Source organism: Clytia hemisphaerica, unplaced genomic scaffold (genome assembly GCF_902728285.1).
Source record: "Clytia hemisphaerica strain Z4C2 unplaced genomic scaffold, Clytia hemisphaerica genome assembly, whole genome shotgun sequence".
NCBI lineage: Eukaryota > Metazoa > Cnidaria > Hydrozoa > Leptothecata > Clytiidae > Clytia > Clytia hemisphaerica.
Genome location: NW_027104138.1, coordinates 235,698 through 248,333, shown reverse-complemented (window position 1 = coordinate 248,333; position 12,636 = coordinate 235,698). Strand labels below are relative to the sequence as shown.

The 12,636-nt window shown below is 36.2% G+C and overlaps 1 protein-coding gene across 1 annotated transcript; it reads left to right on the top strand.

Moving 5' to 3' along the window:
• Positions 1–6,217: 6,217 nt before the first annotated feature.
• LOC136813707 (uncharacterized) lies at positions 6,218–12,528 on the top strand. The gene is made up of 4 exons (XM_067070207.1): positions 6,218–6,301; positions 9,375–9,624; positions 10,834–11,012; positions 11,581–12,528. Exons 1-4 carry the CDS (start codon positions 6,218–6,220, stop codon positions 11,689–11,691), a joined length of 624 nt encoding a protein of 207 aa, XP_066926308.1. The 3' UTR covers positions 11,692–12,528.
• The last annotated feature ends 108 nt before the right edge of the window (positions 12,529–12,636 follow it).

Below are 12,636 nucleotides of genomic sequence, written 5' to 3'. Positions count from 1 at the left end.
GTATACCGCTAAATTCAATCACAAATTCTCTTTTACCGTTAAAGGCATCGATGAACATCAACGGGTTCTTGTGTAGAATCAAACGTTTTGCATCGGAGGTTTTGAGATGAACTGTGAAGCTATCTGCACGTGTCTCTATCGATAAGACTAAATCCATCAAACCGATTTCCCCGATTGCGTTCACAATGTTTCCCATATTGAATTTTGGGCGTTCGATTTCTACCGCCAAACGATTCAGCTCGATGGGTGGTTTTGTTTTAATGTTAATGTTTCTAAATTCAATTGTATTTCCAGCGCCCTTACTAGAAGCCGATGCCATTATTTTAGAAGATTCACGAAATCGCTTGTAAAGGATTTTAGACAAGATCTTTATCACCCTAAAAAAGTAAAAGCAATACATATATGTTATGATATGGTTTATTTTTGCAACTCATGGCACGTCCTAGGTTTAAGCGTTAAAGACTGCATTATAATGTGAGAACTACTTTCTTTCAAACAGAAACTCCTACCTTTGGAGAGAAAACATTTTAATTACCTTACAAAATAGCTAAAAATTCGCCAAACTTTCAGTCCACCAAAATTTAACTATTTTATTCATTCACGTATATTAATTCTGACTTTCAACTTTTATTTCTGAAAATTCTTCCAAATCAGCACATAAAATGGTAGATATGCCAATAAGAATAAGCCAATTTTTCCCATGAGATCATAAACGTGCAATTTAGCAAAATCAATCAATCAGACTGACCAATAGTACGAATATGAATCAAGCAAAATTTAAAGATGTCAATAAGGTTTTCAGAGGAGGTTTAGATTACATAAAAAACAGAAAAACATTTATAAATTGTCAATCAGAGAAGAAAAAAAAATCATTTTTGAATAAAATAATTTCCCGCAAAATGTGTTATCATGAAAAGCGTAAAGAAAGATTACTTGAATGTTGAAAACGAAAAAAATTTTCAACTTACTTCTGGCTCTGTTTTTCATTCACATGCATAATTTGTCATCGAAGTTTATTTCATTCACTCATCCATCTCTGTCCCACACATACAAATTTCTTTACAAGAAATCGGTCTTTATAACATGACATTTCATCCATTCAAAACTGTAAGTACGATAACACTATTTTTATAATGCAGCTTTTTACAATTTATTTTACAGCGAATTGACAATTAACGATTAGATTATATGGTCGAAACACTTGGGAATAGAAAACAGACAAGTATGTATTATTAAGAAATATACTCTTTCAAGGCTTGGGGACACGAGTAGTTGTTTTCGTGTTGGTGCAATGCAATATGCTCCATCCCACCAACCCGAAACGCTTTCTCGTGTCTCCACCCCATTTTTTTTCTACTAATAAAAGTGAAATCTCTCTTTTGTCCATGGGACGAAATCAGCGTGTGTCTTTTGGGTATTTCCCTCGCTTTTTGTCGCATGAAACAAAATAAGAAACCATGGGACACGCACTTTTTTTCTTGTGTTGCCTTTTTGGGGAAAATAATGTCGGTGTTTTATTTAGTCGGGTTTTTTTTGTTATTGCATCAACGCGAAAAACTTTCTCGTGTCCCCAATTCTTTAGAATCTCTCTCTATCGAAAATACTGAATAATGGCTATAAGCATAGTATTGTTTTTCGCCAGCGTCTCAAATATGCAATGATGGTGCAACAATAATATCAATTTCCAAAATCAATTTACTGTTAGTCCATAATATTTTATGATAAAAAAATACTCTGGAACTTTGTCTTTTTATTTTTCTCTTGTAGATTTTTAAAAGACTAAAATTGTATCTTGCTATAATTTTATTAAAAGTTTTTGAAGAAACCCCTCTTTTGTTAACCTGAAATCTAATTGTGATTGTTTTCCACACACCACGCTGAAGCTCTAAAGGTATTTGTGAAAACATATCAATCTGACGAATATGCAATGTCATTCTCGAAATCGTAAGGACCGCGTTAGTCTAAAAGGACTAGGAATGACAACAAAGTTGATTGTGTTTATGAATAGGGCGCGTATCAGTTTTTGACTTTCCAGCACACAACAAGATTCTTGTTGTAGAATTTTCCGCAGGAGGACTATTTCCCTCAGATGTTTAATTTTCAAGTGCCTTCAGAGGTTTACCGTGCGCGTAAGAAAATTATGAACAGCTGTTATCAGGTTATCTTTCTTCTTCGAAACCAACTTTAATGACTCTAATAAACAAACAATTAAATGCACGTATATAATACAATAGCTTCCGTAATTATAACTATTTGCAAAAATTAAATCTTGGCATTGGCTTTGCTTAAAGGTTGTTACAAAAAAAAATCTAATCAAGCAAAATTCCGATGACAAACGAACATTATATTGTTATTTGATTCAATATTCGAAACTGGTCGGTTTGAGAAATAAATAACCATAGACGGTTTTAGACCGAACTTCGAACTTATCAGAAGAAGAGATTTGTAATTGTAATTTCATTGTCTTTTAACGAGCGTTGCACTCCTTCGCATGCTACCAGCGTAGTCGCTCTATTGTCTTAAGGACTCTGACCATAGTCGGAAAATTGATTTTAGTATTTGAACATAAAAGTTATGTTTTAGGTTCTTTCACACATTCAACAAAGAATTACCTTTATAAATTGCTTTTTAATCAAATCCCTTCAGAGTAATTAAGAATTTAATTGCAGAAATGACGTCATGAACTTTAATAATATGTTGCATCACCTTCTTTTATAAAAAGTGCTAAGTTTTAAGGTGGTAGTCTACTGAGAAATGGAAAATCATCGAAAAAATTGTCGAATTTTGGTTTTTGGGTGTTTTGAGATCCTTAGGTCTTTCTGAACATCTCCTGGAAATTTCAGAGAGATATCTTTATTTTTCAGGTCGCAGTGAGCATTTTTGTCCTGCTGGGTACTTGAAAAATCGCCCTAGCAACGGAAAAAATCCCGTTGCTAAGGACTTATTTCTTCAATCTCGGCCGAAACATAGCAATGTGATACGCCAAAAGAAAGCTCTTTTTACGCCCTTTTCGAGCGTCAAAATATTATTTTCCGTGGCATTACGTCATCCTTAAAATTAAAGATGGTAGCTTCAGTAGTGTAACACATCAAAACAAGCTGAAAAGCAAGCTGTAAGCATGATTCTGCAGATTTCTTGGCAAGTTTTAGATCAAAACTTAATTTCTTTGATGGAAATGATTTGTTTAAATGAAGAATAGACTCTAAAGAAGCCATAAAGTTGCTGTACATTGGTTATGTTGCTGGATTTCTACGAAAAACATTTAAGTTGCCGCCATTTTGTCTTGAGCAGACGGTGTGCTTTTGGTGGCTCACATAATGTTTTGTAGTGGATTTAAATGTAACTGAGATATTTCCAAGCACAACATGATGTAACAGAGATAGAAATGTGCATTATAATGAACTGGACCTAACTTCTGGAGACGCACATTCTCATCTGACACCCGCCACTCATAACAGCCTTCTTTCGGCGGTCAAGCCAGCTCATTGCTCATTGTCATCTAGTCTATGTGAATAAAAATATGCACACAAAAAGTTTACATGCCTACAGAGAGTCATGCTGGACTTTCAAATGACATTTTGACACACTTATATGGCTTTTTTCACCCAAATTTGATGTTATCGCAAGATTACCGCAAACTTTGCTATGTATGTACATGACTTTAGCGCAACATGTTTTTGTTGATTTTTGGATATTTTATCAATTTTTGTGAAATGTTTTACTTTAACTTTTGAAACCTGACTGGTTGGATGAGTATTCAGTGAAGAAATTTTTTGAAAAGAGCTTTCCAGCTTAAAATAATACCCATTTTTGCAGACTTTTGTCTTTTTCTTTGATTTTCTCAAAACGCGTTTCCGGGGGTTTGCCAACGCCTATGCAGGTTTTTCTCGGGATTGAAAAGTGCTAGCTCCATGAAATTTTCAGGGATTGCTTCTTGTACCATTTGGCAGAGGATGAGTGAAGAAAAAATTCAGAAAAATCTGTCATTGGTTCTAAATCTCAAAAATCACGTTTTTTAGGTTCCAGACCCCCTGGAAAATAATTATGAATTTTTTTTTCACTCATCCTCTGCCTTTGATGAATACCAACCACCATACCAAAAATCTTTTGCTAAAACGTTTTAGAAGTCTTTAAAAACCTGTATGGAGAAAACTATAGTACGTAACCCCCTGGTCGGTATCACCCCCGTCTGTGCTATTTTTAGAATTTTTTTTTCATATTTTGCATGGTTAATAGTTTTACTACCATTGTGGAAAGTTTCATTGAGATATCTTAAATATTTCAAAAGTTATTACAAAAAAAGTAAAAAAATGACTTTTTCCATTTCTCAGTAGACTACCACCTTAATGGGTAATTAACCTTTTTGTTTCAAAATTTCTTTACACTGTCCGCAAAGGATTGAACTATTTTAAATTTTGCGGAAAATTTTTCTAAAAAGATGTGTCAAAAGTTATGACTGTTTTTTTAAGCAAAATCCAGATGAAAAATTGACGAAAAACCAATATTTTGAAGATTTCGAGACAAAGAAGCATTCACAAAAATTTTCTGCAAAAATTTTCATTGTTCGGTTAGTAGGGGCCACTATGTCGCGAAAAAGCTTCCCGTGTGCAGCAGCTTGTGCAAAGGGATTTTATGATTGAATATTGTTCCTTGAATGTAGAAGATCAAAATTTGAGAGGTGGGACCGGGTGTGACTACCCGTTGCCATGGAAACTGACGTCATTGGTTACTATGACAACCAAAATAAAAAGTCGTCAAAATTGAAAATTTTTTGTTTCAGTCGAAAGAGCATGAAAAACTGATAAAGAAAAAGGTCACAACCTATATCTGAAAATGAATATATCAGGAGATATTAAGGAAATAAGGCAAAATGACGTCATAAAACGATGACGTCATCGAAAAATAAAAATATGCCAAAATTCAAAAACTTTTGGTTTTTTGGAAAGAGTACCTTCCAGTGAACAAAAAATATTATTACGAAAAAGTCTGAAAATCCTTTTTAAGAAGTCTATGAGCCAAAATTGATATTTTTAAATTTTGCCTGTAATGTGTTTGGGCCAGCTCCAACCTTCGACAGGCAAAAAATGAAATTGTCAATTTTGGCCACTAGACTTTTTTTAACGAATTTTCAAACGTTTTAGTAATAATATTTTATGTTCCCTGGAAGGTCTTTTTTCCAAAAAACCAAAAATTTTCGAATTTTGGCAAATTTTTATTTTTCGATGACGTCATCGTTTTATGACGTCATTTTGCCTTATTTCCTTAATATCTCCTGATATATTCATTTTCAGATATAGGTTGTGACCTTTTTCTTTATCAGTTTTTCATGCTCTTTCGACTGAAACAAAAAATTTTCAATTTTGACGACTTTTTATTTTGGTTGTCATAGTAACCAATGACGTCAGTTTCCATGGCAACGGGTAGTCACACCCGGTCCCACCTCTCAAATTTTGATCTTCTACATTCAAGGAACAATATTCAATCATAAAATCCCTTTGCACAAGCTGCTGCACACGGGAAGACATAGTGGCCTCTACTAGGTAAAAAATACACCATCTACTGCGAAAAAATTTTCAAAATGTCTTTTCTTCGCCGAAACTAAGCTTTTCAAAGTTGAAATAATCTTCCTCGCAAAAGTCTTCATTCTCTTCTTCATCAAATTTTTTCATTGTAATTTTTGAATTTTCAGATTTAGGAATAGTTTGTCTAACAGAAAATGTATAACATGCCATAGTTTTGTTGGTTACATCAGTCAGAAAACACATTTTAAACACGGCAATTATGAAAAATTCACTATGGTCAGAGCCCTTAAATCTGCCAGTGAAATCTTCAATTATTTGATGAAAAAGATTAAAACATAACAGATATGAGTTGGATCTGATCAAACTGTGATAAGAAAAATACAATAAACAATGTTGTGGATCTTATAAAATTGTGATCACAATTGAGATGTTGCTTAAGATTCTCTTTATCTGTTGTTTGGGTAATCAAGTCAACAGCAGATGTGGGGAACCACCAGAGGAGCCTTGCCCTCCTGGGTACGAAAGAAACCGTTACAATTGGTCGTGTGATAAGTGCTTTGAAGACTCCGTCAGCCCAGATGGAAAGAAATGTACCTGGTGTCCTAGCAACAGCATATCAAATCTTGATCGAACAATTTGCGTAGAATGCCCTTCTGGAGCTATTAAAGTAGGTAAACAATGCTATCCTTGCCTAAATGGCTCAATACCGGTCAAGGAAGAATGGTATTGGTCGTGTCAAAAATGTCCATCAGGAACTTTCAGAATTAACCAAACCAGATGTGAGAAATGCCCTTTGGGAACTTACAATTATGAGAAGGGGTCGATTAAATGTAATAAGTGTTTCTGGGGAGTTAATAGAACGGAAGGAGTTTTGTGTGATTGTCCGAAAGGTACTTAAAGGAAAAATGCGACAACTTGTGAAAATTGCCATGCTGGTTATTTTGCTGATGTTGAAGGGCTATCGAAATGTAAAAGATGTTCTAGATCTTTATCAACTGTGGACGGAACATCATGTGTCCCATGCCTTAATGGAACGTACCAGTATCACAATGAGTGCAGAGCATGCGCACCAGGATCTGCACTTTATTCAACATATGATTGGTGTATTAAATGTCACGTGGGAGAATTTAGTTCGAACGGGAAAAAATGTGAAAAATGTCCTTTAGGAACATATGCAGATAAACGTGGACTTAGAAAATGCAAGAAATGTTTTTGGGAAATGAATTCTAATCGAACTAATGGAAGCTCTTGCGATTGTCCGAAAGGAATGATTAGAGTAAATGCAACAACATGTGAAAAATGCAGACCAGGTTATTACGCGAGTGCGGGATGGCCTGAGTGTAGGCGTTGTGGAGAGGAGAAAGTTTTATCAGCTGATAGAAGCACTTGTATATATTGCCCTCCTGGTTTTTTTAAAAGACGCTGGCGTAACGAGTGCAAGCCATGTGCTCATGGGACGATAGTTGACCGATGGAGTAAGTTCAATTGTGAGGAATGTCCATTTGATTCCTTTAGCGTCAATGGCACAAAATGTCAAAAATGCCCTTTAGGTACATACATAAGAAGATATGATACAAATGAATGTAAGCCATGTTATTGGGGAACAAATGTAAACAAAAATAAGACAGCGTCGTGTGATTGCCCTGCAGGGATGTACAGACGAAATGCGACTACCTGTTTAAAATGTCGCCATGGACATTATTCAGAGAAAGGAGAATTTGTATGGTGCAAAAAGTGCAATTCAGGATCGATTCATTCACCAAATCAAACTATGTGTATAGATTGCCCCAAGGGAACTTATGAGGTTAATCGACAAGTATGTAAATCATGTCCGTTTGGAACTTACTCGAGTTGGAAAGGTTCTTCAAAATGCTATTCATGTAAGCAGGGAACGATTGGTGAGAATGGAACTTGCTGTGAGCCATGTCCACCAGGAAGTTATGGCTATAAGAATCAATGTGTTAAGTGTCCTCCAGGGACTGAAGTGGAGAGAGTAAGTTATTCAGATGTTGGAGGAATTTGTATAAAATGCATTTACGGTACTGTTTCATCTGATGGTACCTCGTGTCGAAATTGCCCAAAAGGTACTTTTAAGGTAAATGGAACGACATGTCAAAAATGCCCATTAGGAACATATACATTTAAAGAATGCTCATTACGCTGTTCGTTATGCCTTGGTTGAGAAGTATCAAATAATGGTACAACATGTAAACAATGTCTTAAAGGAACTTATAGCATGGACGGGGCACCATGCAAAAAATGCCCTCAAGGAACATATTCAGAGAATGAATGCAGTAGATTTTGTTCTAGTTGTTTGAGTCCTGGATATTTCACCACAGATGGGATTTCTTGTAGGATGTGTCCCATAGGAACATATAAACCATTAAATGAGACAGAATGTCGTCAATGCCCCAAGGGTATATACAAACCTTGGGCAAGTTTAGATTCGTGTATAAGATGTCCAACCGGATCAACCACAGACGGAAAGTCATGTACGAAATGCCCAAAGGGAACATTCGCTCGGTTCGGCTGGAAAGAATGTCAAACATGTCGCTTAGGTACTTATTCACCTTTAGGATCCGATAAATATCATTTCTGTAATTCAGGTATTGCCATAAATGGGACATTGTGTCAATTGTGTCCTACAGGAACGTTTAAGTATAGCGAAACACAATGTAGAGAATGCCCTTCTGGTACATACTCAGATAACCTAAGGTCTACAGAATCTCACTGTAAAACATGTTCTGGAGCAGTATCAAAAGACAAGACATCATGCAATGCATGCTCCAAAGGAACATACAGCGTTCATGGGACTAGATGCCAGCAATGTCCAAAAGGAACTCATTCAAATAAAATAGACTCTGGCTACTGTCCACAATGTCCTTTAGGGACTAATAAAGGACAAAGAAGGCAGCACCATTTGCAAGAAATGCAAACAGGACGACTGGCTACCAAACAGAAACAGGACAAAATGCATCGAAAACGAGTTTATATACAGATTCAACAACGATACTATTTTTGATTATACTGACGGCAATTATATCAATACTATTGGTGAAAATGAAAAACCCCTGCTCGTCAATTTTTGTTCTCCAACAAATAACCATCGACAATGTCGTAACAACAAACCAAAACGTAAGTTACACCCCTCCCAGCTGGCACACGACGTTGTTTCAACGTCCATCTAACGTTATACGTTATATGGACGTTATGAACATTAGATAAACGTTGAAAGAGCGTTACGTGCTAACTGGGCCGTGTCACAATCCAGATGGGACCTCCTCACTGTAAAATACACAACAAAATTTCAACCCTACCTGGAAATTGATTTTAATTTTATCCCAATTGAAATTCAATGTAAAAAAGTGCACTCCAATCCCATCCCGCTGGATTTCTTAAGCTTTGGAGAAATAGAATTTCTATCCCCATTTGGATTTGATGAATTTTTTTATCCCTGCTGTGGGAAAAAGTTCCACCGGGGCTGCGAGGTAGGGGTGTTAAATTACACCTGAAACATTTTTATGGTTGGCTGCTGCCACTGATGGCAACGATCTATAGGGATATGTGGCTTGGCTCTCCCAGATGATGATTTTGAAGGCTTTACTTAGCCTCCTGGATGATAGGTTATCTACCGGGTGTTTCAAAAAAGGGTACATGTTTGAATTGAGATTCTAAGAAAAGGAGAAAAGTTTAACATTTATAATAACTCAAAACTTAATTTAGGCTCCCCTCTCTCTAATGCCAAAGCAAAAATATGAATTGCTAGGATCTACACTTTTTTTAAACCCCCGGTAGAAAAAAATAAAACCAATCTAATCTAAAGTATTTATGTGTTGTTCTTTCTTTTTTAAGCATCTATTTCGTGTTGTTATATCGTATAACGACTTATCTACTTATTCCTTCAACATTGACGACATCGAGACAAACTATAGTGTTCAACATGCTAAAGATGAGGTTTCAGGTTTCACTATTTTATTGAAAAAGACTCGCTGTACCAATTCAAATGGAAGAAAACTTGAAAAACCACAGAAACTTGTGATTAAGATGCACTGCAACAAAAATCATAATGTTGTTAATGACAAAGACGATTTTATTGAAAAAGGTAAGTGAAATTTGCCTTTGTCATATTATGCCAATCGCTTTCGATTTTAACACCCCTGCATCACAGATCCGGTGAAAACCCCTTCTCACCTGAAAACTTGGCTAAAATTTCGTCCCCAGTGGGAAAAGGTATCCTACAATTAAGTAGTTTAGACAGAAAGATTTGCTTAGGAGAGCAGATTTAAACGACACAGTAATTATCTTTTTATACCACGAATAGGTAAGTGCTTTGTCGTAAAAATCTGCTCTCCTACGTAGAACATTCTTCGCCCCTGTCTACGCTACTGCAATTTCAGCTCCACTGGAAGGTTGGCTTTGATTTTATTCCCATTCAAAATTCAATGTAAAAAGAATTGCACTTCAAAACCATTCCCGAATGGATTTTTTGAGCTTAGAACAATAGAATTTCTATCCCATTCGATATTTCGATTGAAATTTTTATCCCCACTTAGTAGCATAGCCAAGAGGGGCGCAAAATTTGTGTAGGAGAGCAGGCTTTTATGACAATGTAATTATCTATTGATACCATGAATAGATCATTACAAAGTCATAAAAATCTGCCCTCCTACACAAATATTGCGTCCCTCTTGGCTACGCTACTGCCACTGGGGCTGCGAGACAGAGGTGTATTTTACTAGTGTTTGCTAGAACAAATCAAATCATTTTTAGTACTTTTCGCATGAATGATAAAACAGGCGACCTAATTGACCTACGGACAAGAGTTTTCCATAGCTTTAATAACTGCTGGCCATTTACGAAGTTTACAATATTCTTGAATTTGTAATGACTACCATTAAACATTTTTAAACATCTATTTACAATTTGAATAATTCCCCCGAGGGGGGGGGGTACTAAGGTTGGAGGGTGAGGGGTATGTGCGGATGGGACCTCCGAAAACCGACCCTTACCGTCCGTATATACCAAGCACCCATTTTTACCTAAGTACCCTCCCCCGGGATAATTCCTCTTTTCGCGGTCCTCTTAATGTTGGAGAGCTATGGTAACTGGGCTCAAATTGTGACCAGGATGTGAAAGTAATTCACTAATTGAATACCTTATCGGCCCTTATTGGTGTTTATTTTGGGCTCGTGGCGTAAAAGGGACCGGCGTAAAAAGGGCCGATAAGGTGCCTTAACATTGGAGGGTAGGGGGCTGGGGTCAGTGATGAAGTTCTTGAGTTCCAATATACTTTCTCTTTGATTGATTGTAGATGACGGTTGCGATTTGGAATTGAGGATCAGTCCACGTTTCGCTTGTCCCCAATGTACATGTCACAATTTCTGGGATATGATGGAGAATGGGAAATGTTGGACACGTCAAAGAGATGTTTGCAATTTCCCGATTGATGAGCCAGCAATGCAAGAAAGAGATTGTTCTGCCAGTAAAGGGGTAAATATGTATTACTTTAGGTGTACAAACTTTCGCGAGAACGAAAAATCACGAAATTCACGACATTTACTTTCGCGAAATTAACGGAAAAATATTTTTCGCGAGTATAAACTTTCGCGAATCAAGACAGAAAATTGAGAATTTTCACATGAGAAAATGGCTGTTCCTCACAAGTACTTCTTGGGTTGGCTTGCAACGTTTGTCCTTTGACTTATTAGTCTTTTAGCAGGCTAAAAAGTGCCATAAAAGCTACATTTTGTTCAAAGTTTGAAGTTTACAAGATTTTCTATTATGTCAAGAATTTTTCGTGAGCATAAACTTTCGCACAAAGGGCCAAAATTCGCGAAAATCGCGAAAGTTTGTACGCCTAAAGTATTGCTGAAAGTTGTATCGACGAATCACCAATTTCATGAAAAAATATAGTCGTTCCAGGCTCTCGAAATCCCAATGAGGATAGAAATCCTAAATTCTTTATTGGGGCAGGGGGAGACTCCTTTGCGAAAATGACGTGTCTCTTGTAAAACGAAAGCTCAAAATGAAATATAATTCATTTTTCTTTATTATTCAGTGTTATGAACCGAATATACAGGTGCAATTATTTGCCTTTATTGGTGTGGTTGTGTTTATGATAGGGGTGTACATTATATGCAGATGGAAAAAATGGAAAATAGACTTTTAGCGATCGAAAGAATACTACCACAAACTGAACTTTTAATGTATATTGTATGCGAATGGAAAAATGGGGAAACGACATTCAACAGTCGGTAGAACACTACAACCTCTTGCGCTCCTCTGACCAACTTCAAATTAATATGCTCACCAAACCCTACCTAATTTTAAAACCAAACTCATATGGAGTTCTTCCTCGTTTTCAGATTTTAAGAGGGAACTTTCTTTGTTATCAAGATAAACCAGGACGAAATCCGGCGAGAAATTGGTGGTTTTCAAACGAAATTTTGTAATCGATTTTAAATAGATACTCTAAAAACCCTTAATCTTCAGATATGAGGCGTCTTTTGAAGGGAGAAGTTTATTTATAAAAAAATCTTGGGGCGTTAATTGGGGAAGGCGGCTTTAGTATTTTGCTGTCTGTTCCTCTAAAGAATCCTGCATTATAACACGCATTTGTAATTTGTCGTTCTTTTAACCATGTACTTAATTCCCGTGATAATCAATAAGGAATGAATACGTACGGGGGGTACAGTCACTTTCGGTCGGGGTTGTGGACGGCGAAATATGTCGTTCTTTTTGTCCATTTTTAGTAAATGTAGGATTCTTTAGATAAACCCCCTCTTTGCATTGATGACGTATTGTAAATCTGTTAGCATCCAAAAAGCTTACTGTAATTAAATGACACTAGCTAATGTTACAACATTTAATAATTTTTATATTTTTATATTTTTTAAATGTGATCAATTCCGAGAACAATTTACATCAAAATTAGGAAATGTATATTTTTCAAATTCTCCACGATAAGATTATATCTTATTTCTGCGAGAAAAATGTATGAAATCTCACCCCTCCCCTTGTTTGTAAACAGACCCAATATCTAGGGAAAATATCAAAATTCGTTTCCGTGCTACGTTACGTTAGGCGTGAGATACAATCACCCCTTCTCCCGACC